Genomic DNA, 27,783 nt, shown 5'->3' on the forward strand with positions numbered 1-27,783 from the left:
GACTGGTGGCGGGATCACTTTGAGGGTGGTGGAAATGTTGGTGAATGAAGTGTTGGGTGCACAAGCTGGTGGGCTGAATGGCTCAGCAGAACTCTATCCTTGTTCCGTCTGGGAGTAGGGTGAGTGAGAGCAGAACTATGGGGCACAAGGGAGGGACTGGTGAGGGATCCATCTACAACCGCAGCAAGGAAACCACATTGACGAAAGAAAGTATCTTCCGAGAATGGAAAGCCTCATGTTGGGAGCAGATGTGGCAGAGATGGAGAAAGTGAGAGTAGAGGATGGGTGTCTTTGCAAGAGGCATATGTAGTCCAGATAACTGTGGGAGTCAGTGGGTTAACCATAAATGTCAGTCGACAGTCTGTCTCCTGTGATGGAGACAGAGAGATCGAGAAAGGGAAGAGAAGCGTCAGATATAGTACAAATTAATTTGAGGGCAGCGTGGAAGTTAGTGGTAAATCTTAATAAAATCAACAAAAAAACTCATAGATTTTTGTCATGATACTAACATCTTTCACCTCCTCTCTTCCATCCATTCCCACCTTGTTTGAAAGAATGATGGTTGCAAATACGTGATTAACACACATTGAACACTTAGAACGTCGAACAGAGGACAGTACAGCACAAGAATAGGCCCTTTGACCCACCATTTTTATGGCAAATATGATGCAAAAACCATCTCATATCTACCTGCACGTAATCGATATCCTTCCATTCCCTGCACATTCATTTGTCTTAGGAGGTACACATTCTAAACATGACATGATTTAATAGTTTCTTTTAACTTGGGGAAAAAAAAGTCTATATATATTTCTGCAGCTGTTTGTGAAGGAATGACTTTAGAAACCATTTTTGAGATTTAATGATTCTCCCTTTGGTATTCTCAAAGCAGCTCTTTTACTTTTGTTACTGGGTACAGAACCAATATTCCGGTGATATTTCAAGTGAAATAACCTTTCATCAGATATATTTGATGTCAGTTTTGGGTAATATATTTTAATTCCGTTTTGAGAAGATGTAATTGCAATAATGACCTTGGGAATGTCTGTTGAATCTACATTAGTTGAAAATAAGTTAATTCTTCCCTAAATTATTGCCTCTTCTGTCAAAATGTTTCTTTGTGGTTCTTCCAAGTGTTTTTAATTAGTTCAGTTTTTAGAATGTTATGGTTCCATGCCGAGGCATGTGAGTTATTAATATAAACATAATGAATACACATATATTCACATGAAAGGGTGGTGCAGCGGTAGAGTTGCTGCCTCACAGCACCAGACACCCGGGTTCGATCCTGATTAAGGGTGCCGTTTGTACGGAGTTTGTATGTTCTCCCCTTGTTTTCCCCGGGTGCTCTGGTTTCCTCCCACACTCCAAAGACGTACAGGTTTGTAGGTTAATTGGCTTTGGTAAAATTGTAAATTGTCCCCAGTGTGTGTAGGATGGTGCTTGTGTACGGGGATCGCGGGTCGGCACGGTTTCGGTGGGTCGAAGGGCCTGTTTCCGCACTGCATCTCTAAACTAAACTAAACTAAAAGTTCTTCTTAAAGTTTCTCCAGCTCCAGAGCACCAGAAGTGCCAATGAGAATTGCATGGCTGAAGCAGCTGGTTTAGATATTGAGGGGAAGTGCAGAACAATCTCGGGGATGCAAAATTACTTGTACATGTGTATATGATTTTACTTTTAAAGCCTTTCCATAGGAGACTCGACCCTTCTGAGCAACAGGGTCAGCTGCCCACAGAAAGCAGTGCCACGATGTAGAATATGGTTATATTCAGTTTGGAAATCAAAATCCACAACGTAAAGAAACATAAAGATTTCAAGAGACCGAGCAATCCTCTCAGTAGATTTCTTCAGGTTTTAGAGATCCCGGCTTAAATTTGTATAGCAAAAGCTATTTGTAGTGTGCTGAGGGGGAATAAAGGAGTCATAAAAACTATTACTGTAGAGGGAAGTCATTTTAAATGAACATGTGCTTTCTCCATAATCGTATAAGGAGCCAGAGTAGATAAACATGAACAGTGGGTTCAATATGTTATAGAATCGAAATAAAACATCACAATTCTGTTTTAAAAGTAAATTGGAAAACATTATATTGTAATTTTACATCGAATTTCACAAAGTCATTTTATGATAGAGCACCAAGTTGTTTATTAGTCAAGGAGACATGCAGATGCTGGAGTCTTGAGCAAAAAACAAAAAGCTGGAGGAACTCAGTGGGCCAGGCTGCATCTGTGGAGGGAATGGACAGGCGATGTTTCAGATTGGGATCTTCATCTGACTGATGAGCTTGGGAGAAGAAAGATGGAAAAGTAACTTGTGCGAAGCATTTTGATACTTTGTTTAACTGCAACCATTTCTCTTTTTTTATACGGTACCACTGATCAACGTCCCCTGATTAGTTTTTTTCCCTTCCCACTACTTTTTAAACTAGTTTTGGAGATGAGGATGTTTAGTTTAGTTTAATTTAGAGATACAGCTTGGAAACAGGCCATTCAGCCCAACTGAATCCATGCCAACCAGTGATCACCTGTACACTAGTTTTATCCTACACACTAGGGACAATTTACTGCATAAACCTGGCGAGTGATAGGTGGATACAGCTGAGGGGAGGTGGGAGATGAATGGAGTTGATCATGGAATAAGTGACAAAGGCTGCACGTTAAAAAAAAAGATTAAAAAGGATGTCAGATAACGAAACGAGGAAAAGTAAATGAGAGGGAAGGATCTGGGTGAGAGGGGACAGGTGAGCGATGGGTTGTCTCAGAGATGAGAGGAGCAGGAGATGATGAGAACAACATCTCATATTCTGCATGGGTCGCCTACAAACCAATGGTATGAACATTGGATTCTCCATTTTTAGGTAATACCTACCCCCTATCCCCACTCTCCCCCATCCCCCCCCCACCCACCACTCTATCCCAGTGCACACTCATTTCTCCCACTATTTCCCACAACTACCCTGATCCTTTCCCCTCCCTGTATGTTACACCCCTCCCATCTCCAAGTCCCCCTCACTCAGTACCTCTCATCCCTGACCCCTTCACCTATATCCCTCCCTCAGGCTATAGGGGAAGGAGAGTGGCCATGTACCGCCTGCGAGCTCACCTTAAGGGCCCTTGGAGGGTGCCCTAAAGTGGGACATGCGATAGGGGGTGGATAGCATGGTTGCAGTGGTCACAGCTGGTGGTGTTGATGGAGGTATTCGATGGACGCTCTGTCGCAGCTGGATGAGTGAGCAGATCAGGTGCAGCTGCATGGAGTGGCAGTGGCAGGAACCTAGGTCAGGCACAACCCTACATCATCGATCCAATGGGTCATTACAATGGACCTTAAAGTGAGAGAAAAAGAAGCTGCTTATCTCCCTAGACTTCAGACTTGAAAGTTGCAAGATGGCGATTTGTTGCATGCTGTCCCAGAAGAGGATCTACTTACAAACACTTCACACTTTTACTTGTGATTACACTCATGTCGTGTATGAGTTGAGTGCATAGTATGGGGGAAAAAAGCATTTTCATTGTTTGGGGAAAAAAGTTTATATCTCGATAGGCGTGAGAATAATATCCTAAACTAAACATTTTACTCCTCCTCCCCTTTCCTTATTTGACATCCTTTTGACTCCTATAAGTCCAATCGGCCCATCAAATTCAATCCTGGCTGATCTATCTTTCACATCTTCTTGCCCTGTCCCCATAACCGCTGACACCCGTACTAATCAAGAACGTGTCAAGAAGATGTGACTACTGATGGTATCGCATTGAAGATGGCAGAAATGTTGGAGACTATGTGTTGGGTGTGGAGTTCTGAAGGGGTGAAAATAAGAACGTGGAATTCTTTCCTTGTTGCCTCTGGGAGCAGGGGGAGCGCAGACTGTGGGACACAGAGAAAATATAGGTGGCGGATTCACCTACAACAGCATGGGTGAAACCACGGTTACTGAAGAATGAGGACATCTTGAATGTCCTGGAATGGAAATCTTCATCTTGGAAGCAAATACAGTGGAAATAGAAGAACTGAGAGTAAGAGATGGCCCCCTTGCGAGAGGCAGGGTGGAAGGAGATTATGTTAGCTGTGAGAGTCAACAGGTTTCCAGTTGACGTAAGGCGATAGTTTGTCGCCATGGTGAAGATGAGAGAAATCAAGAAAGGGGACTGAGGTGTCAGAGATGGTCCACGTGAATTTGGTGGCAGGGAGGAAGTTAGTTGTAAAGTTGATGGCCTCAACGAGTTGCCAATGTAACGGAGAAAGAGTTGGGGAATGGTGAACATAACAGGGAGTGTGTATTGCCTCTTCCCATTGCCATACTGGCCTTTCAGACTTTGGCCTCTTTTACTGTCAGCATGAGACCACACGCAAACTGGATGAACACCACCGCATGTTCCACTTGGGTAGATTACAATCTAATGGTATGAACATTGAATTCTCCAATTTCAACTAATACTCCCAAACCCCTTCTTATTCCCCTGCCCCCTCAACCCCCCTTCCCCCCACCCACAGTGCATCCTTCTTTCCCACCATTTTCCACCATCTGCAAGCTTTCCTCCCCTCGCACCCACCCCCCCAACTGTATGCACCTCTCTAATGCCCTTGTCCGATATTTGCTTTTATTGTCCTTGTTCCCTTGCCCCTGTCCCCTTCCAACCATGTTCCTCCCACTGGCTTTACATTTCACCCCCTCCTCTTCTTTCCTTATCTGACTCCATTTTATCTCTTTTTCACCTCTAGCCTTTATCACTATCTCCACTCATGAATCGATTATCTACCCTCCCCCTCACCAGCACCCACCTATCATATGCCAGTCTTTGGCTTGCCCTCACCTCTCTTATCCAGCTTTGTTTCCCCCTACTCCCATCAGTTTAGTTTAGAGAAACAGCGTGGAAACATACCTTTAGCCCACCGCGGTGGTCCACGCTGATCAACAATCACTGTCCTACACACCAGGGACAATTTACAAAACCTAATTAACCAGCAATCCTGCACATTTTTTGAATGAGTGAGGAAATGGGAGCACCCGAGGAAAATCCCCATGGTCACAGGGAGAATGTACAAACTAAGTACAGACAGCACCCGGGGTTAGGATCAAACCTGGGTCTCTGGCGCTGTAAGGCAGCAATTCTACTGCTGCGGCACTGTATCATTTAAAAGTCACAATTGTATCTGTTCAGTAACACTCTCCAGGGCTCTACCATTACTGTGCAAAACCTACTGTTGTTTGACATACAAAGCGCAACACCTCTCACTTGTCAATGTTAAATTTAATTTGCCATTCCTTGGTTTAACTTCCCAACTGATCTAGGTCTTGTTGTAAACTTTGATATCCCTGATAACCAATTCTTTGACAAGCACATCTTTAGGTGATTAAAGCACTTGCTAGACTGGAGAAAGGTCTCACACACCATCCCACACAAACTGCCCGTGAAGCAATCACGCTCCTCCTGCGCATCCGTGGAAAATTCTACAATTACCTTTGATTTCATTAGCTACCCCTGATCACACAAAACTGGAGTGAAAGCAAGTCATCCTCAATTCAGATGGATTGCCTAAGAAGAAGCAGAAGACAGGTTATCCAGTACTTTTGGAACCTGAGCTGCTAAAGAAATTGCTTGATCCAGCACAGTTATGCAGTCCAGGAAGGCCTTGATATTTGATCTGCAGTGTGAGCAGTACATGTTTGAAATTTTTAAATGGCTAAGTTGCGGGCCATTCTTTTTTCTCGGCACCTCAATGTATCCTGATTTTTATTATTCATCCACTAACCCATTGAAAAAAGGTCCAAATCAGTTGTGTCGGCTTTATTATCCCAGTAGTTGGTTTAGATAATTATCGACCAGTTTGCCTGATACATATCTTTACCCCCCCCCCCCCAACATGTCCTGCAACAAAAGAAACAAGAAAAAAGGTGACCATTGTTTGGCGTGGGCTGAAGGGCCTGTTTCCATGCTGTGTCTCTTAATTAAACTAAACTAAACTGAACTAGACATCAACATCTCCAAAACTAGCCTAAAAAGTAGTGGGAAAAGAAAAAAGCAATCAGACATTGGACAATAGACAATAGGTACAGGAATTGGCCCATTCAATGTGATCATGGCTGATCATCCACAATCAGTACCTGCCTTCTCCCCATATCCCTTGACTCCGCTATCTTTAAGAGCTCTATCTAACTCTCTCTTGAAAGCATCCAACGAATTGGCCTCCACTGCCTTCTTGAGGCAGAGAATTCCACAGATTCACAACTCTCTGGGTGAAAAAGTTTATCCTCATCTCCGTTCTAAATGGCCAACCCCTTATTCTTAAACTGTGGCCCCTGGTTCTGGACTCCCCCAACATCGGGAACATGTTTCCTGCCTCTAGCGTTGAAACCGCGAGCTGGATTGACCGACCACACACACACACGGAAAGTTTTCCGCGATTAAAAATTGGTTGGCATGGTCCTTTTGAACTCGTAGTGCAGTGGAGTGGGGTTGCTATGTAGTTATAGGCAGTCGAGGTACCGTAGGCAATCTCCTTTGCTGACCGGGCATTTTAATTGGCTCATTGGAGTTTTCAGAACCAAGGAAAACCAACCGGTAATGTTAAATGCCCGCTAAACTTTATTAGAAGTCGTCTGGCTTCTTAAAAGTGTCTCCCCCCCCTTCTCTCCCATTCTCTCCCGTTCTCTCCCCTTCTCCCCCTCCCCCGCGCTCTCTAAAGGACATTACGTAAACTGTGCCAGCCGTCTTTTACCTTCCTGTTCATCGCGGGGTATGAATTTCAGACAGCGCTCCCCCGCTTTCCCTGGCTCCCGCCTTTGCGATGTGTGTGTGTGTGTGTGTGTGTGTGTGTGTGTGTGTGTGTGTGTGTGTGTGTGTGTGTGTGTGTGTGTGTGTGTGTGTGTGTGTGTGTGTGTGCGCTCGCTCGCTGATGGTCAATCCAGCTCGCGTTTTCATCACTGACGGTCGATCCAGCTCGAGGTTTTTCAGGCGAGTGCCCTCGAACTTGAAGGTCGAAGACAGTTGCTGAAAAGGCGCGTTAGTGGGACAGGCTTTTTACAGAGTATCTGAACAGGCAGATAAGGACCTCATTGAAAAAATGATACCTCTGGAGACACAGGAACTGCAGATGCTGGAACCTTGCATAGAGCACAAAGTGTTGAAATAACTCAGTAGTTCAGGAAGCATCTCTGGAGGACGTGGATAGACTACATTTCAGTTTGAGGAAGGGTTCCAACCTGAAATGTCGTCTATCCATGTCCACCAGAGATGTTGCCTGAACCACTGAGTTATGCCCACACTTGGTGTAACTTTGTGTAAGGAGGCAGGGAACCATCCATCTGTTTAGTTGTGTGACCAGGGTTTGGGATGGCCCCTGCACGGATGCTTTAAGCAGTATTGTATTTGGTTGTGAATAGTCTGTTTAAGCTGGATAGAGTCATGAAGAATCACCAGTCATGTTAAGATGCCAGTAGTGTCAGGGGAAGTGGGGAGAATAATTGCTAAAGGAAAAGAACCTCAAAGTATTAATGCAAGTATGAAGCACTTCAGGATTTTGTTTTTCTATTCGCTAAGTGAGCTAAAATTAGAAGCTCACTGAAGGCCTTTATTCTTTTTTTTTTAAGGAACTTAATTTTTTCAAGATGTTCTTGAATAGTTTTGAACACTGCAGTGGAAGAATGCACAATTTGAAATTGTTAAAAATGTTTGCAACAGTGCCCTCTATTGTCCAGCAACTTGCGACTTTGTGAACTCACTCCTAACATTCCTTTCATCTTGCAGAGTTACGTTTGATGAAGATGGCTTTTGTCAGCCCTATAGGGGCATCGCCTGTGCAAGGTTCATTGCAAACAGCAGCATTTATGTGGACTCTCTACAAATGCAAGGAGAAATTGAGAACCAAATCACAGGTATGAGAGATATTCGATGATAATGAACTATTCTTGTATTATACTGTATACATACTTACAGTTGCCATTTTTGATTTTCAACTGTACTGAAGTTAGAAAGTTTGGCATAGATTCTGGGATTTGCTAAATTGAAAGAAGTGCTGATTTATTCTGGCATATGGTTTCATTATTACTGGTCAACTTCCAGTATCCAGAGATGGCCATTACAAAGACAGAGCTCTAGACATTGATCAAAGGAGAACGTCTACTGAAGACAAACCTAATTTGTATATCAGATTAGAAAGCAAAGACATACATTTTCCTGTGAGTCTCATTAAAGAGTTGACATAAGTGAAAACCTTGGATGTTTATTTTTACCTTCCTTATTCTAGTAAATCTGGAGACACTCAGGGTTTCCCTTGCAAATCTAGTTGAGATTAGATTACTCACTGTGTAGGAAGGAACTGCAGATGCTGGTTTAAACCGAAGATAGACACAAAAAGCAGGAATAACTCAGCGGGTCTGGCAGCATTTCTGGAGAAAAGGAATAGGTAATGTTTCGGGTCTGAAGAAGGGTCTGAACCCGAAACATCACGTATTCCTTTTCTCCATAGATGTTGCCTGATCCACTGAGTCACTCCAGCTTTTTGTGTCTATCTTAGATTACTCACTATTGGTTTAAAGTGTACCTGGCACCTTTTGGATTTGCGGGACCTAGTTTCACAGGTTTTGGTGCTTTCTATCCATTGAGTTATCAAGGGGTCAGTGGAATATTGAGGGGGAAAAAAATGTTACACTCAATTGGATATACTATAGTAATTTTTTTACAAACCATAGCATCATACATTTCTCAACTGCATATTACTAAAGAATGTCTGGAGCATTGAGTTGATTGTGGCTCGGATCTTGATTTTGACTCTGAGTTGCTCCCCCTTGTCTAAAAAATGTACACACTAAGCTAACTTTCTCATTTACTCTGCAGCTGCTTTCACGATGATAGGGACCTCGAATCATCTGACAGACCGTTGTTCGCAGTTTGCCATTCCCTCGCTGTGTCATTTTGCATTCCCGTACTGCGATGATACATCGTCGATGCCTAAACCTCGTGACCTTTGCAGAGATGAGTGCGAGATCCTGGAAAATGACCTGTGCAAGACCGAATATATCTTTGCCAGATCCAATCCTTTGATCCTAATGAGACTGAAGCTACCAAACTGTGAAGATCTCCCCATGCCAGACAGCCCAGAGGCTGCAAACTGCATGCGCATTGGAATTCCAATGGCAGAACCTATCAATAAAAGTAAGTGAACTAATGATCCTTGACTAAAGGAGAATATAAGAAGTATCAGTTTAATAGCTGTACAGTTCTGCCCCTTTAATATTTTTTTTCTGTCGAGCCCTTCTGTTTGGAAGGCAGCATCTTAAGTCAGGACCTGAATCAGGCTAGGTAAACAACATAGAAACAAGGAACTGATGATGCTAGTTTATTAAAAAAATTATAAAAAATAAAAGAAACAAAGTGTTGGAGTAACTCAGTAGGTCAAGCAGCATCTCTGGATAACATGGATAGGTGAAGTTTTGGGTCAGGACCCTTCATCAGACTGAGTCTGACACTGAAGAAGAGTCCTGACCCTGAAATGTCACCTATTCATGTTCTCCAGGGATGAGTTACTCCAGCATTTTGTGTCTATGCTGCCTGACCTGCTGAGTAACTCCAGCATTGTGTGTCTTAATGTGGAAATTAACTAATTCAATAGCCATTTTGTAACCAGATAATGATCAGTATAATGCCAGCAGAGCTATTCCATCATGAGGGTCACAATTGATGCTCCTGATCCTGCTGCACATGTGGACATCAGATACAGTACCAGCAGTGGCATTGCAATCAGTGCCGGGAAGCATGGCTGCTTCCTTCTCGTCTCCAGCTAATGAGGAGATCAATAATGATGTTACTACCAATGTCCAAGACAAACTGCTTTAGCTGCCAGAGACAATTCCTGATGTGCGTAGCTTGGTACAACACAACGTGTCATCTTCAGCTGAGTTACTAGGGAATTAGACTTGGGTGCCCTGGTCAAATACTTACTGACTTGGATTAGAGCTGAGTTAATAATGGGGCTGCATTCAAACAAGCAAAACAGAAAACAGGAGATATTGTTGTGTTCACTGCCAATGCAAACATGGGCATTGAGTAGTTGAGGAATCCTGGAGGCAGTGGTTCCTTTGGAGGACACCATTTTGCAGACAGTGACTTTCATGTGCCGTATAATGAGCTACAACAAACTGTTTGGATGCAAAAGGGCCAAGGGAATGTAATAGCAACCAGCCATATCTTTTACAGCAGGCATTGATGCACGCTATCAAAGGCTAGTTGTATCCTTTGTTAACCTAAGGCTCCTCTCGTTTCACCGAGGGCACCAGGTAAGGTCAACTTAGTCAACACAAATTAGGGAACGAACCTAAGAATTTTCTAGTTTATGACTTGGGTGCTTGCCTTTCCATAGTATTATCTAATAATAATAATAATAATAATAATAATAATAATAATATCTTTTATTGTCATTGCACATATGTGCAACGAGATTTGGTATGCAGCTTCCATCCAATGTCATAACTTAAACAACTAATAACATTTAGATTTAGATACCCCGAGAAACATGATTTATAAAGAACAGTAAAACAGTAAAACAGTCTAAAGTGTAAATGTGTCTGTGCTGGGTCGATGTGCGACGTGACCATCCGAGGGAGACAGTTCATGGGGGTGGGGGGCACTCAGCAGGGCCGTTTCAGAGCCGCTATAGCTCTGGGGATGAAGCTGTTCCTGAGTCTGGAGGTGCGGGCGTAGAAGGCCTTGTAACGTCTGCCGGAAGGAAGGAGTTTGAACAGTCCATTACAAGGGTGTGAGGAGTCTTTGTGGATGCTGACGGCCTTCCTGAGGCACCGTGTGTAGTAGATGCCCTCCAAGGCTGGTAGCTGTGTCCCAATGATCTTCTGCGCTCTGTGAACGGCAATCTGATTGAACAGCATGCCAAACAAAGCATTTCACTGTACCTCAGCACATGTGACAATAATAAACCTAAACAAGTGTATTGATCGATCAAGAAATCTTATCCAGCATTTCTATGAAATCTTTTTTGCTGAGGAATACTTTGGTGTGCTTTTCCCCACAGATCACAAATGTTTCAATATCAGTGGTAATGATTACCGTGGCACAGTGAGCTCAACCAAATCAGGGCAGCAGTGTCAGCCATGGAACTCCCAATATCCACACAGTCATTCTTACACTGCCGTTAAATATCCCGAGCTCAGTGGTGGCCATTCCTATTGCCGGAACCCAGGAAATCACAAGGATGCTCCTTGGTGCTTCACTCTGGATGAGTCCGTGAAATTGGAGTTGTGTGAGATTCCTCTGTGTGGTAAGGCCCATCTACTGAATTTTTTTAAGGTGGCACTAGACATGGTGCATGGTGCATGAATCAGTGCACTGCATCTGACTCTTTTTATGTGTTGGGACAATATTATAACTTTTAGGGGAATCTGGAACTAAGGAGCACTGTCTCAGGATACGTGGTTATCTATTTTAAACTGAGATGAGTTGGAATTTTCTTAACTCGCATACCTGTGGATGTACGAATTATCCACTTCAGAGAGATGTGGAGAAAATGTCTTTAAGTACAAATAAGGCTGGGATAGAGAAAATTTTCATTTTTAGGAGCATCAAATGTTAGGGGAACAGGCAGGAGAGTGGAGTTGAGGTCAAGATCATATTATCCACCAACCTACCGAACAGCATGGCAGATTTTGAGGTACAGAATGGCCCATTCCTTCTTCTATTTCCAATGTTGAGATTGAAGAATATTAATAAGGAATGTGAACAATATTTTGATATAACCAGAGACAAGATAAATCGATGAAATTATCAAGTGATGCTAAGTTTGGACTTTAAAACCTGAATATTGCAAATGGACTGAAAAGTCAAGGCAAGAAAGGTGTTCAACAGATTGGACAGCGCTTAAAAAGAGGGCCAAAGTTTCACATGATGCATGGTATGTCCAAGGACCGTGACTGGATGTACAGTATCAAGACTGGGAGAAATAATAGAAGAAAGCTTGGAGGAGCAATGATAGTAGAGGCAATGATGAAATAGAGACAAATAGAAGGTTGACTATGCAATAGACAGAGGTACAAGAAAGTTCACCTGTTAAGCTTTTTCAGAAAGTGATCTATTGAAGTTCTCATTATTCGATAAGCAGCAATATCTGTAACCTAACTGCAACAAAAGTAAGTTTGTGTTTTGTTAATTACTCCTGTTGGTTGTGTTTTGTTACTGATATACAGAAGAGATCTCACTTTTGAAATAAATGACTGAGGTTTCATAGTGTTCAGAGGAATGTATACATGAACTAATCTGAATTTAGTACAATACAAAAGGAATGTGCAAATGTTGTAGGTGTTGTCACTTAGATAAGACCAACTGCAGCTTGGCTGCCCACAAAAGTGAATGTATAAGATCTCATGGCACTAATTGAAGAGCTTCTCCTGATCTGCTTGCCAACATTTACCCCAAAATCATGATTACTACAAATAGATTGGCCTCCAAATTGACTTGCAGAGAGTTGATTTTTTTCAGCGTTGTACGTTTGAAAATTTATCACTTCCCGGGTGAACCTGGTTACGTTCATTTTGAGGCCAAATTGCTAGTAACTTCAACTAGCTCCAGTTGCAATAAGCCCTGTGCCAGTGGGGCACTTATGACATGACCATGTTTTGTGGAGTTAGTTAACCTGCAGCACTATTTAGACAAGTCCTTCTCTAGCTTTAAAGGTTTCACAGCGGCACAGCTAGTAGATCTGCTGCTTCACAGTGCCAAGGTCCAAGGTTCAATCCCAACCTCGGGTGCTGTCTGTGTGGAGTTTGCATGCTGTGAACGCGTGGGTTTCAAACAGGTGCTCCGGTTTACTCCCACATCCCAAAGAAGTGTGGGTTTATAGGTTAATTGACCTCTATAAATTGCCCCTAATGTGTCGGGAGTGGATGAGAGAGTGGGATAACATAGAACTAGTGTGAAAGGGTAGTTGATGATCGGCGTGGACTCAATGGGTTGAAGGACCTGTTTCCATGTTGTATCTTTAAGCTAGACAAAACTCAGCTTGTCCTGGTCTATCCACAGTATCCTCACCTTTAACATTTTTAACTTAACTCTCATCTTTGGATCCTCAAGACCACCTCCTCACATTGCCTCCGGCAGGAACAGGGTTTACTGTACTGGGGCTGAAAGAGTTGATGTGGTAGACCACAGCTGTTTTACAGGGCACATCAATTGCTTGGCCACTAGATTATAATGCATCAGATAGTTGTTTGTGGGAACCCTACTGAGCATGATCTCATCTCACCAAATTAAAACAGTTTAATGCATTTATAATTAAATGCATTCTATTTTCCATTTGGTTGTTAAATGCTTTTGAGATTACGTGATGTAATTAAAAATTCTGTACAAATGGAAGATTTTTGTTCTTATTGCAATGTGCTGAACGTGTTTGGTTTTTAAAGCATTAACTTTTCAATTGCCAACCAGATGCCAAAGAAAGCACCAAGATGGAGATTCTTTATATCCTGGTCCCCAGTGTGGCAATTCCTCTGGCAATTGCTCTTTTGTTCTTCTTTATCTGTATTTGTCGTAACAATCAAAAGTCGTCCACTCCTGTCATCCAACGGCAGCCAAAACCCGTACGAGGCCAAAATGTTGAAATGTCCATGCTCAATGCGTACAAACCAAAGGTAAGAAATGTTTATGTATTTTTCTACCTTCCTGTTTTTTACATCCATTTTAGATTTTACTTCCATCTACTTATCGGTTCCAATTATTACTGGGAATGCTGTGCTCTACTTATTACATATGCTACCAAGGTTGAACCTTTCCTAATAAATCTTTGACCCCCTCCCCCTTTGCACCAGTGTTACTTCACAGCAAATCGATGGAAATCCCTATAACACCCATGCAGAAGGTTCTGTCACAATTCAGCAAAACAACTAGTGGAACTGCGGATGCTGGTTTCCAAATAAAGACACAAAGTATTGGTGTAACTCAGCTGGTCAGGCAGCTTCTCCACACAAAAATAGACTGTGCTGTAGTAACTCAGTGGGTCAGACAGCTTCGCCACAAAAAGGACTCAAAGTGCTGGAGTAATTCAGAAGTTCAGGCAGTATCTCTACAAAAAAAAGATGCAAAATGCTGGAGTAAATCAGTGGGTCACATATTTGAGTTTGAAGAAGGGTCCCAACCCAATACATCACCTACCCATGTCCTTCAGAGATGATGCCTGACCAACTGAGTTACACCAGCACTTTGCATCTTTTAATGGTGTAGGAACAGTTTTTGCACTCGTGTATAATGTGGGATCTTGGGGTTATTTTTTATCTGTGAAAAACAATGTGTATTAGGTAAAGGGAGGAAGGTTTGCCAAAAAAGATATAAGATCATGAGACCGCCAGGGGGCGATATCTGCACTGATATATTAAACATTTTTGTTCATTCTAAATCTATCAGATACTCCAATTGATCTTTTGCAGTATTTAATCAACATTTGATTAATTTCACATACATTCTTTAATGCAGGAGGCTTGTTGGACAGTTGTCATTGGTTTGTTACACTTTGAACTAATTGTACTAATATTTTGACAGAAGAATGTTGTATAATTCAGGGCAGCATGGTGGCACAGCGGTAGAATTGCTGCCTTACAGCACCAGGGACCCTGGTTCGATCCTGATTTTAGGTGCTGTCTGTATGGAGTCTGTACATTCTCTCCATGCCCTGCACGAATTTCCTCCCACACACCAAGGACGTACAGGTTTGTAGGCTAATTGGCTTGGTAAAATTGTAAATTGTCCCTAGTGTGTGTTGGATAGTGTTTGCGTGCGGGGATCACTGGTCAGTGCGGTCTCGGTGGGCCTGAGGGCCATTTTCCGCACTGCATCTCTAAACTAAACTAAAGTAAACTAATTCTGTAAGGAACATTGATAAAACAGTGGGGACATTTCAGACAATGTAATGAAATCTATCTCATAAGTGGATAAAACACATAAGATGTACAGGACGTTTAAAGGGGATATCAGATTCCAGCCTCAGCTGGAAAAGTACTGAGACAGTGCAGGGCTCTTCCTTGCATTGCCTATTTTATTGGGTTATAAATTTAACGGCTATGATGGAAATTGTACAGCATTGTAGCAAGCTCTACAATTGTGCTAAATTTGCAATGTGGCAGAAATGCATTCATGGCATAACGCATAATGATGCAAATTTAGTTTGTTTTAATGTTTGCATTGTTGCCGGACCACAGTGCATAGCAGACTGGAAACAGCACATGGCTTGGGGACTAGAATGCTGGATGGCAGCACTTGGTGAAAGCTTGTCAAGCAACTGAACCATTCTACCAACAACTAGAGAGCAGTCCTGAGTTACTATCTAACATAGGTGACCCTTGCATTGTCTTTGATTGGACATTACTGGAATTTATCTTGCACTAAACGTTATTCACATTATTCCCTTTACCATGTACCTGGACACTGGATGGTTCGAGTGTAATCATGTATTGTCTTTCTGCTGACTGGTTAGCACGCAACTAAAGCTTTTCACTGTACCTCGGTACATGTGACCATGAACTAAACTCAACTAATCTACCGCTGCGCAGAATCAATTTTACTTTAAGATTATTAGATGGGAAATAAAGTGCTCTTCCAAGTATTTCAAAACATTGGGAAAATCCTAAATGGGGAGGGGGCCCATGGATCTAAATTTTAAGATGTCTCTTTTGGAAGTTGATGATATGTGTCTATACCATTGCATGGTGCACCATTCACAATTTGAGAATGCTCCTTAATTCCTATTGGAACCTTCAAGCGAGCCTTGTGCACAGTATGCCCAGGTTGCTGGGTGTCATAGTTTTGGGAGTTAAACATCCCCAGGAGGTGATAAATCTGAGCCCAATAATACTTTCGGTGCTAAATTATCCACCTTGTTCCATATTTCCGATGCCCATCAGTGTACAAACCAACATGAAATAATGGGCAAAGAATGATAAAGACAACCCATGGGTTTGGTGGGGAACCAGTCATATTACTTGGAATCTAAAAATATGTGTAATTAAAGACTTGCAATCAATGGAATAATATCACCTTCCATGTGGTTTATTTAGTGACACATAACTGAGATAGAATGGATTCATTAAATTTGTGAAATTACTGTCTTGATGGCTTTATTGGGATTCCTATTCTGGGCAAAGCACCAGCACTACTCTTGTTCCCCTTTCCCCTGACTCTCAGTCTGAAGAAGGTTCTCGACCCGAAACGTTACCTATTCCTTTTCTCCAGAGATGCTGCCTGACCCGCTGAGTTACGCCAGCCTTTTGTGTCTATCTTCAAATTCATAATCATCCTACGCAGCTGTTCTCTGGTGGCAAATGATCAGTTGTTAGCTAAACAGTTTACTGTTCACTGCGCCAATTCCATTTGCTGGCCCACAGTGGAGAACACTGCTTATACAACTAAACGTCTCGCCATAACGGTGCTGTTTCCCCATTTTGCAATGTTTGATCAGAATGACAGCTGAGACTTCTTTGAATGAATTGCCCAGAATTCTAGGTTTTCCAGCCTCACCCAACAAGCCACTCTGAAGAATGGTCAAAGTTTGTTTTCCGCAGCATCTGACCTGCACGCCACTTCATTGCGAATACCAAAGGGCCTGTCCCACTTATGTGTCCTTGGCACACAAATTACGCAACCTCGTGGTCGTGTTGAGCCGCAATGGTCCCGCGAGGGTCGGGCGCGATTACATGCGTACGCACAGCCGTCTGGAGCGCGTGATGTCATTTGAAGATGGACACAAAGCTAGAGTAACTCAGCGGGACCGGCAGCATCTCTGGAGAGAAGCAATGGGTGATGTTTTGTGTCGAGACTATTCTTTAGTCTGAAAGAAAGGTCTTGACCCGAAACGTCACCCATTGCTTCTCTCCAGAGATGCTGTCAGTCCCGTTGAGTTACTCCAACAATTTGTGACTATCCTCAATTTTCTTGGCCCCGCTCTGGGAGTAGAAGTGGGGGCGGATCCGGACCGCAACGGCCGTGAGCCCCAGGCCAAGTTCGGCGATCGTTTGCCTGCTTCTGCTGATGTTGAAGGTGAGACGTTGCGTCGCGCCAGGGTCTTGGGCCTGTCCCACTTTGGTCATCAGTTCCGTGACAGGCCGTTGTCGCGCGAAGAGTTCGTTCACTACAAACATTTCGGAGCCCCGCGCGATGTCACGCACAACTCCATACACCTCCGCGCTTCTCAGTGGGACTGGCCCCGCGCGGCCATACGATGCCCGTGCGCCTCAACGTGACACGTTGAGGACACGTAAGTGGGACAGGCCCTTAACACTGGTGCTGAAAAAGTGAGAGTCTTTCTAGTCACAGATTTCTCATGCCTTGATAATCCCAAAAACTTAAAAAATAATAATTTATCTGAAAGCCATGCAATGCCAGTCATAAATAGCCAGTGCAAAATTGGCATTTTAAGTCTTTCTGGAAGAATATTGTAAATTAAAAAAATAAACCACATGACTACCTGATGAAACTCAACTTTTTAAAAGTATTGTTCCTATATCTTTGGCAGTGTTTCACAGAGTACTATTAACAATTCAGGCAATAGTGCTATTAGTTCAAAATGCAAACAAGATGAAGGAAGTATACATTCCCAGGTATGGGGGAGCTGTTCTGCCTGTGTGGGCTAGGCTCATATCACCAGCTCTGTCTCGCTTGAGAGGCGAATCGTTTTCGCTGTTTGGTCCAATGCTCATTTACAAGCAATTCTGTGTCAGATTAATATTAATGTTCCGAAAGAAAAATAAGTCAGAAAGTAAACTGAACAAAGTTTTTAAAAAGATTAATCTGGTCCTCATGGTTAAGTATTATGTTTCAACTTTATAATTGAATATTCCACCATTGAACATTGAACATGACTTCCGGTGCATTGTGGTTTTAAATCAACACTTGTAGTATTATAACTGCAACATAAATTAATCAATTTCTACCTGTATAAATTATCCTGACATCTTTTACTTTTGCATGCTTTGCAGTGCCATCATGAATTGAAAAGGACAGTGCTTTAAGTGCTCAGAAAAATATTTTTCCTTTATAAGTTAAAGTGTTGAAATTTGAGCTTTAGCACCTACACATCTTTTTACCAACTGTGCACTATACTTCACATCCAAATTTTATCCCTGTCAAAGTCAAGCAGCCACAACTATATTTCTCACTTAGCTCAAGTTACCAAGGACATATTTTTGTTTTGTTTTTCACCTCTTGTTTTCCTTGGACCTTGCATTTTGCTGACCATTTGTGACTGATGGGAGGTGAGGGTAAATGAAGATGAGTGGTCCTACCTCAGAGGAAGTTTAGTCTCTTTCACAATTTTCTGCTGGCCTTTCAGTAAAGCTGCTGTTGGCAACTTCATGCAGATTGTTGATGCAAAGCTGCAGCAGACAATTCATCAGTGCAGCACTAAAGATGTGATAGGGAACACTGCACTTTTATTGGGGCCAAGTTTCCTCCTATTTCACCTGAAAGCTTTTGGTTCTTGCGAGGGCATGGTAATAAAGAATGCTGTAGAAGGGAAACAGGCCAGTTGGCTCTTCAGACCAGCAAAATGTTTATCTTCACAGTTTACCTGGGTTTATCCAGCCCCTGCTTGTTCTGTACTTGACCCATGGGAGTTTAAACAGTGAGTAGTCATGAATTTCCATGATAGGAAGCATCATGGCCAAAACAATCAGGAAACTGTAACATTAAGTCCAATATTTGTAAATCAGTATCACAAGGTATGGTACAAATGTTCCACATTAAGTTCTGCATGTGTCTGTGAAATTTATCTTTTATGAGTGTATATTCCTCAGTAATCCTCCCCTAAATTAATTGTGCATAAAACCACACAGGTAGTTCTGCTATAATTTGACATTTGTGTTCCTCAGAAATCTTGCATTGTAGAAAATTGCATTATAAAAATAACTGTGCCAATGGGGAAAAGGTGGGTTAGGGCTAGAAAGTTTGAGACTAGCAATAACGACGTTACTTTTCCTGCACGACTATCCAAAAAAAATGTTTTTTTATTAACTTTAAGTTCATTTTGTTCCTGCCAGCTGAAAATACTAAAGGCTGTACGTTAAATAGAGTATGATTGTACAAATATCAATAGAAACAAATGCTTGTCAACTTCAATGCCTGCCCATGGTGAAATTAGCAGCTTTGGGGGCTAATTACTGTGGGGATGTTACTTGCCCACCTGCAAACAGTATTTTTTTGCCAAGGCTGTTTTGTTCATTAAGACAGCTTTTCTATTGCTTGTCAATTTCTAAAGTAACTTTCAAGGGGTTCTCTCGTTCCTGATCAAATTCTCACAATTTGGCCCACAAGTGTTCCATTATTTGTCAATTGTGTTATATCTAATTAGCATTAGGGAAACGCGTAATAGCTGAATAATCTGTACTGGAAAATGTTTTTTTATCTTCCCTTTGCACCCGTTGGAAAAATCAGAGAAGCCAACTTTGGCTCCAAGAATATTGCATGATTTTAATTAATGTGCAATCATCAAAAAGTTATTAACCTGACAGAGGCATTGGGTTTTTTTTAGTTTCTCTTGATTTATTATGCTATTTATGACAATAACTTCTGAAGGCACGATTCTAGGTTCTGGGGTTTGAAGGATCCCTTATGCTGACTGTGTAGGAGTGACAAGGATTGGCAAAGATTACCATTTAAACCAGGATGCTTTAGCAGCCCAGTAATTTTTTGGTATGTCTATCAACTGAGCTTCATAATGTCGAAAGCACGCCATCTTTAGATAGTCCTTTCAATTGTGTTATCACCACTCAGTACTTAACACAAAATAGCTTTCCCCTTCCAGTTTCCTTTACTGTTTCCACTTCAACTCACAATCCCAACATGCAATGTATTCATTTTGACATCTCAACTGCTGATATGCATCACCAAATTGGAGTTTACTGTAACTAAAAATGTCTTTCCCTTCCTTCACTAAGTTCATCAACTATCCATGTTGAACTTCAAATAATAAGTGCCGGAATTTCAAATTTATTGTCAGGAAAAATTAAATTTTCTGTTGGAAAGAAACCATCTGCTTTCTACCTCCTCATGACAATGCACATCTGTCTCTCATAATTTTGGGGAATTCGCTTTTGAAATCCACATTCTTCATTGTGGTACTTTTTTTTTTAACCATCAGAGAGAAAGATTAGCCCTCTTTTCTCCTCTAATTCTGATCTTAATAATGTTGGCAAAAAGCCACCATCCAAGCTATGTCTCTACCAGAAATGTCAGTTTCTCGCAGTCTATATTCTTATGAGGGCCTTTAGTTCTACTGCAGTTTTATCATTGTCCATAGCATGTTTGTATTAGAACTTAACCAAGTGCTCCAGCTTCTCTTCAATCAATTTTACTTGCAGACCACCTTGCTTTGCTTGAAATTTGCTCTTGTTTAATGCTTCTTTTACCCTTTAACTGATTTCATACCCTCTCATATTTTCCAATGTTATTGGAGCTGCTGTTAATATGTCCTTGCTATGTATAACTTCAGAGTTCTGCCCTCATGACCACAGCCTGAATGGGGTTTGGCATTGCCATCACATTGAATGTCTTGCTGTCTGCATCATGTACCATGGAACCTTTCTTGGAGTCTTTGTTGAGTTATTTATCACGGGTTCTAAAATGCTGAAACAATATTGTCACATGACCTGCTACCAAAACACATCTTATCTTTTATTGAATTGTACTCACATCATTCTGAATGGGCAATCGATGGCTTATGCCCTGACTTTGTCCTGTCATTATTCAGGGTTTCCACACTGCTCATTCTCTTACCCATTACTCCTTCGACACTCACTGTCCATTCCTTATACTTTTACAGCATAGTTTTCACGGTGCTTTCATGGCACATGACATTATTACTTTAAATCTGCAGACCTCTCTGAGAATAGTATCTGACTCATTACCTTCTGATCTCCTCTGTTCCCGAAAAGTGAAACAATGCAAGTCCTGTTCCTTTCGGTATTTTTTTCTCACCAGTCTAACCAGCAGCTGTCACCTCATCCTTCTGATAGCTCCACACGCTTCATCCATCAACATTACTAGATTCACTTGCTCTGAGTTCAAATAGAATTCCAATCTCGTCTCTTACTGAAGCTGCCTCCAGGAAGTCTGGTTTCATTTTTCACTTTAGCCCCTTCTTTTTGTCTCAATATCTCTTGACTCTTATAACGTCCAGGCATGTCCCGAGAGTTGAATACTGCTTCTTTATCTGAGGTTGTTATTGCATCTGCTACACACTAACAGAGATGATTTAACAAAAACTTATCTTTTGACAGACTGTACCTCTGACCAAAATCATTAATCTCTTTCCCTCAGTTGCAAATTTGCCTTTATTGTTCATTTACCCAGATATAGCCAGTGCTCTTCTGAAAGTACATGCTTTGTTTCCAATCGTTATATTATCTTATATTTCTTTCTTGTTCCCTTGCACATCATTACACTTGGATTCAAAACTCTTTCCTATCCAAGTCCCAAAGCCATCTAGTGCATTACTTTTCTCAAACCTCCCCATCTTCAGTGATCTTCACACTTCTAAGAACTGAAGCTAATTTTGATTCACTTTTTCTGCTCTCTTTCTTTTCAACCATTTTGGGTTTCTTAAAACAAAATTTGAACTTGCATCTCTGTTTCTCAATTAAAAATATTTCAATGAAGCGATGTACACAGATCAGCTGGAGTTGTTCCACTGCAATTAGCTAAATTATTATGGTTTAAAACCGAGCAAAATCTTCTTGAGCCTGTGAGAGATTATTCCTCTGTAGACCATTCTTTAATAACCATTTATTGGACTTTGTATTAAGAGCACAGCTGAGTGACCTTCTCAGATACACTCTCCAGTTATTTCACAAAGACTATAATGGAAAAGCAAGACTTTATGAGAAAACTAATTCCATTCCTTCTGATCCTTCCCTATTAGTGGTGCTCGTGAAGCAGATATGGAAAGTGCTTTATTGAGTTTATTCTGCGACTTTGTGCCGCATTGTGACTTTGGGACTGAGAGATTGGAAATGCTGAGGACGATGAATACAAACCCACATCTTACCCCGGTGGCACAACAGCTAGATTTCTGATTACAGTGGTTTACATTTTGAAACTGTGGCATCTGAAAATGAATGCACTGTGAATTAAACTTGTTTAGAATATATGGGATGGAGATGTGAAAATCTGAGGAGTGTGGAGCACTCTAATCAGGCCATTTTCATTCCTGTGCTGGCAGAAATAACATAGTGGACTGAACATTTGCAGGACCAAGGGGAATCATTCTATGCCAAGTAAACGATTCAAACTGCTTGTTAGTAGAGCAAAGGCAAGTCCAGAGGAAAATAAGTTCAATACTTTCATTTAGAAAAGAAGGCTGTAACTTGGATGTGTATTTTTTTTTTCCAATGCCATCATTTTATTCTGGTGGAACTGCAGTAGATTCTGATGATTTCCAGACCAAATTGTACTGGAAATTTGATCAAATATTTCCAGTTGTGGATAACACTTGTGTGGATGAGGTGCTTTACATATCATACATTTTATAATTGCATCCCATGCAGTGGCAAGTTAGACTCAGGGAGATCTGTCCACATGGTTCTAAGGCAAGCCTGTCGCTGGGCTCACTAGGAACAACTATGCTTTTCATCACATGGATTCTCTGCAGCAACAAGAGTGCTTCTCTGACCAGGACCCAGCCTGCTGCTGGGGAGGTCACTACATCAGTTTAATATGTCTACTGTCTTTGGGGCCTGCTATTTCCCCTTCCTTACCTCCTTCCCCAGTGTACCAGTCCACACCCATCTCATAAAACTCTGTCACTACCCACAGATGATTTTCTCTATCCCATGAAACAACCCCAAGCTCCATTTGTCCAACATAATCACCTTCTAAGTGTCTTTGTGGTGGCCCCGATCCTTTGGAATGAACCTCCCTCCATCTCACCAGTCCCAAACTTCCAAAGAGATCTTATCCCTTCTGCCCGCTTCCACCTCCACAATAATCCAGGCTGCCATCGGGGCCAGCATCAGCTGCAGCCACATTTCCGATCTTGTGATTATTTTTCTTCATCTGTATTATGAGGCTCCAGGGCTTTAAGGAAAGTCCTTACTCTTCAATAAGGTCCATTTAGTAGAATCCAACATCCCTTGGGCCTCATGTAGCATTGAATTTTCCAGTGGCAGACAGAAGATCAAATGGTTCTTTCTGGCCAGTATATTTGGAATTTTGGGCGTTTGTGTACCTGGTATATTTATATATCCAGTCATAATCCCATCACTTTCAATATTTTAAGTTAATATATCCATTGGGTGAGATTCTCACCATTACATCCTTCTCAATAACAATGAGGCACCACTGCTCTGAAAAGCTGTTGAAATGAGATTGATGTATAATTTATTTTGACAGTTTTCCCCCCCCCACTATTATCTTCATGGCTGCGCCTGATTCATACTGTTTCTAAAACCATCAGCAGTAGCCCAGTACTTCATCCAAATGGCTGTTTTTCATGTTAATCATTTCAATAAGTGTTGACAATCTGTTTGACTGCATTTGCAATCACAGCGAAAGCCTGACCCTCCCCCCCTCCCCCCAGTGTCCAGAAAGCATACTTTGCAGAAGAATAATGTACAGCAATCTTAGCTGATTTCTGTTTTCTCTCTCTTCCCCTACCCAGGGGCATGGAGGGCAATCGAGTAACCCTTGACTGTTGCAGTGAAAATCATCTAACTCAGCAGCCCCAGTGAATAAAGTCTAAAGCTGGTCCTGGTCTATAGGTCTCGGATTTTTTTCCAATTCATATCCTCACTTTCACAATGCAGGTTAATTGCTTCATGGTTTGTTTTGCGTGTGCAAGATAAGGGATGTTAAGATTTTTTTAAATAAAGTTATACATGAGGAGTTTACATTTCAGTAATTTGCAAAGGAGAATCCAGTGAAGATCCAGGGAACAAAAAAACATAAAGGATATAGTGTCTTTAATTGTTTCTTTTTTGAAACATGGTAAATGAAACCCAGACTTGCTTGGTACTTAACATAAGTGGTTTTTTAAGAAAGAGGGAGAGAAAATGCAGAAATGTGGCCCGTCTGGAGTCAGTTGTTTTTCTTCCACTGAGTTCAGTTTATCTTGGCTGGGAACCGAGTGTGTATCTTTCGTTTGCTGTACAGTTTGATCGGCTGGATACAAGACCAGTCTGTCAAACAAAAACAAGCAGATTTACAGCCTCCTGTTGAGATGTAGGTTTTCTTGGATCTTTAAAGTTATGGCTCCTCTATTCTCTTTTGATAGTCATCCAGTATTGGTGTGAAGAGACAAAAATAAAATCCACCAGGAGTCATGGAGAGGTCAATTTTCTTTTATTACTGGGTATATAATATAGTGTATGTCAGCTTAAAACAACCTTGCCCTTGAGGATTTGCTTTTAATACAGACCATCTGTGTACTTATAATGAAACTTTATTTCCTGCCATCGCTATGCAATGCATGAGTTCGTTTTTCAAATCTGTTGCAGCTTTGGAAGGATCATAATGGTGTTTATTAAGTGGTAGAGCCTCTAGTATTCTAAAACAAGATCCTGAGTTATGAGGTGCTGCTAGAAGCATAGTATGTGTTTTTCACTTTAAAAAAAAAGCCACCTATTACAAGTCACAGGCTATTTTGGAAAAAAATCTGTTCAAAGTTGCAAGAGAGGTTAATGCTTCTGCTTGCTACTCTTCTTTTTCTTGATGGTATGGCATTTCTGAGCAAACTGTCCACATCAAAAGGGTAAAAAATCCAACTGTACACTCTCTCTGCAGACTCTCGAACTGCTGAGAACACAGGTTGGGGGGCCTGTGTGCACAGCTCACGATTTCCACGTCAATTTGTGCAAAGTGCAAATTATGAGCCATTAGCACATTTTCTCAAAGTGCACAGCTGATAAGTGAGGGTCCATGCAATCGAAAAATGTAACTTGCAATATTTTCATGCAAAACTGAATTTTTGTTTTAAGTCTTTTGGCTGAGGTGTCCCAGATGGAATATGGCTGTGTTTTTTTGTTACAAGCTTGACAACTGTTCTTGAATCACTCGCATTAAACTTAACAAGGTCATTACAGTTCCCTTCGGGGACATGGTGATTAAGCATCTTTCTTAATGTTACACTGAGTCACACAGAGCAGCAAATCCTGGGTGATCCTTGGCCAATGCATAGCCAGCTGATTCTCATCTAGTTTGTCTGCAATTTTTGTAATGCTTTTGATCGAGAAAGAGGGAAATGAGTTCAGTGTGCTTACTCCTGTTCGCTATTCAATATCCTTGTCTGCTAGTGTGGCTTTGGACATCATTTAATGGCAGTATTAGGCTTGGTGGTGATGCAATATCCTTTCAACACAATCCTATGATATACAGATAAAAAGTATGATACCACAGGAAATCACTGCTGCCATAACCTAAACAAGGGAGAGGTGAATATTAGGGTGGGTTAAAAAGATACCCATTGCAGGTGGTTAAATGTCTCACTTTATGCATTTATCTGCATCGTTTGAAACAAACCGCTTATAATTTAATTTATCACAGTTCTTAAGTGAAGGAGCTTAATGCATTGCATTTCATTGCATCAATGAAATAATTTCAATATTTTTTTTTGTGTTATTAATCTAAACACTTAAATGTTCTATTTTCTATTTATCCAGCAGAGCAAAGCAAAGGAGTTGCCTCTTTCTGCCGTTCGTTTTATGGAAGAGTTAGGAGAATGTGCTTTTGGAAAAATCTACAAAGGTCATCTTTACCTCCCAGGAATGGATCATGCGCAACTTGTTGCGATAAAGACCCTCAAGGACTTTGGTAATTCTCAGCTTTGGGCAGAGTTCCAGCAGGAGGCATCCCTGATGTCAGAACTGCATCATCCCAATGTCGTCTGCCTACTTGGGCTGGTGACACAGGAGCAACCAGTCTGCATGCTATTTGAATACATGAACCATGGTGACCTTCATGAATTTCTCATCATGAGATCGCCCCATTCTGATGTTGGCTGCAGCAGCGATGAAGATGGAACTGTCAAATCAAGCCTGGACCATGCAGATTTTTTGCACATCTCCATCCAGGTAGCAACCGGGATGGAATACCTGTCCAGTCATTTTTTTGTTCACAAGGACCTTGCTGCACGCAACATCATTATTGGTGAGCAACTGAGAGTGAAGATATCTGATCTTGGTCTTTCAAGAGAGATATATGCCACTGATTATTTCAGGGTACAAAATAAGTCCCTCCTTCCAATTCGCTGGATGCCTCCTGAAGCTATATTGTTTGGGAAGTTCTCTAGCGACTCAGATATTTGGTCTTTCGGTGTGGTGCTATGGGAGATCTTTAGTTTTGGGCTGCAGCCATATTATGGATTTTCTAATCAAGAGGTGATAGAAATGGTAAGGAAGAGGCAATTACTCCCATGCCCAGAGGATTGCCCTCCTAGAATGTATGACCTAATGACAGAAACCTGGAATGAGATCGCAGCTAGAAGACCACGATTTAAGGATGTTCATGCCAGACTTAGATCCTGGGAAGGACTATCAAGCCATACCAGTTCCACAACGCCATCCGGTGGGAATGCCACAACCCAGACGACATCTCTCAGTGCAAGCCCAGTTAGTAATCTCAGTAACACAAGGTATCCAATTCATATATATCAAGCACAGGGCATACCCCAGGGGCAGATGGGTGGCCTCATTGGTCCACAAATAGCCCAACATCAAAGATTCATTCAAGTTAACAGTTATCCTATGCCTGCAGGATATGCTGCATATCCAGCTACTCATTACCAGCAAGGACCGCCACGAATCATTCCGCATGGTCCACCACCGAAGAGCCGATCACCCAGCAGCGGGAGTGGATCGACGAGCACTGGTCATGTGACAAGCTTGCCTTCTTCAGGATCAAATCATGACGCAAACACTCCATTGCTATCTCATCATCTATCCATGGCAAGCCATCCTGGTGGACATAGTGTGCCGATCTTTACACACATATCCCACAAAACAATGCAAATGGACCCAATACAGGCAACACTACTGGGGGACAGTGATGGACAGTTGATAAATGAATCCATTATTAGAGCTGAATTGTAAAATATATACATACATATACAGGAAAGAACTGCAGATGCTGGTTTAAATCAAAGGTAGACACACAATGTTGGAGTAACTCAGCGGGACAGGCAGCATCTCTGCAGAGAAGGAATGGGTGATGTTTCGGGTCGAGACCCTTCATCTGAAGAAGGGTCTCGACCCGAAACATCACCCTTTCCTTCTTTCCAGAGATGCTGCCTGTCCCGCTGTGTTACTCCAGCATTTTGTGCCTACATACATATATATATATATATATATAAATATATATTCTTAGAATTTGTTTCAACAGTTTTAATAATTATGTATAATCTAATTTTAGAAAGATAATAGGGAACAAAACAAAGATTTATATACATGATAACACAGCTCGTGAAGTCTGTTAGCAACCTACCATTCTCATCCTGACTTAACAGCAATGGATGCCTTCTGCAGTATATTTTTTACCCTGTTTCCTCCATTTGTGTCCTGAGAGTGCATTTTCTGGGTTGCATGTTTGACATCAGCAATCAGCATCAGACTATTCCTCTACGGCCTTTCTTCCAAGGTAAGCCTGCAATCTGTATAGATGGGCAGTTCAACGTTGGAGGACATATTTGTTCTACCTTATGCAGACTTACCTGAAGGTAAGACACGCACTCGCCTTTCAACATGAGTCTCTGAATTGTGGTCTGCATTTGATCAACATCGACTCTCCCTTTGCCAATATAGAATGCTGAGACAT

At 41.7% G+C, this 27,783-nt stretch overlaps 1 protein-coding gene and 1 long non-coding RNA gene across 3 annotated transcripts in view; both read left to right on the top strand.

Moving 5' to 3' along the window:
• ror1 (receptor tyrosine kinase like orphan receptor 1) overlaps positions 1-27,161 on the top strand; it is a 229,593-nt gene extending 202,432 nt beyond the window's left edge. The window contains exons 5-9 of one of the 2 annotated variants that reach the window (XM_033028286.1): positions 7,747-7,874; positions 8,836-9,153; positions 11,024-11,269; positions 13,429-13,631; positions 25,638-27,161. In XM_033028286.1, the coding sequence (XP_032884177.1) occupies positions 7,747-7,874; positions 8,836-9,153; positions 11,024-11,269; positions 13,429-13,631; positions 25,638-27,062 (2,320 nt within the window). In that variant the 3' untranslated portion in view covers positions 27,063-27,161. Of the gene's footprint in view, positions 1-7,746; positions 7,875-8,835; positions 9,154-11,023; positions 11,270-13,428; positions 13,632-25,634 lie in introns of both variants that reach the window. The other variant, XM_033028285.1, reaches the window with a different exon arrangement.
• On the top strand, positions 1,334-7,163 carry LOC116977648. The gene is made up of 3 exons (XR_004413268.1): positions 1,334-1,344; positions 4,240-4,244; positions 7,115-7,163. It is a non-coding gene; the product is annotated as an uncharacterized LOC116977648 (long non-coding RNA).
• Positions 27,162-27,783: the final 622 nt, after the last annotated feature.

The sequence above is a fragment of the Amblyraja radiata genome, chromosome 10, assembly GCF_010909765.2.
Source record: "Amblyraja radiata isolate CabotCenter1 chromosome 10, sAmbRad1.1.pri, whole genome shotgun sequence".
Taxonomy (NCBI): domain Eukaryota; kingdom Metazoa; phylum Chordata; class Chondrichthyes; order Rajiformes; family Rajidae; genus Amblyraja; species Amblyraja radiata.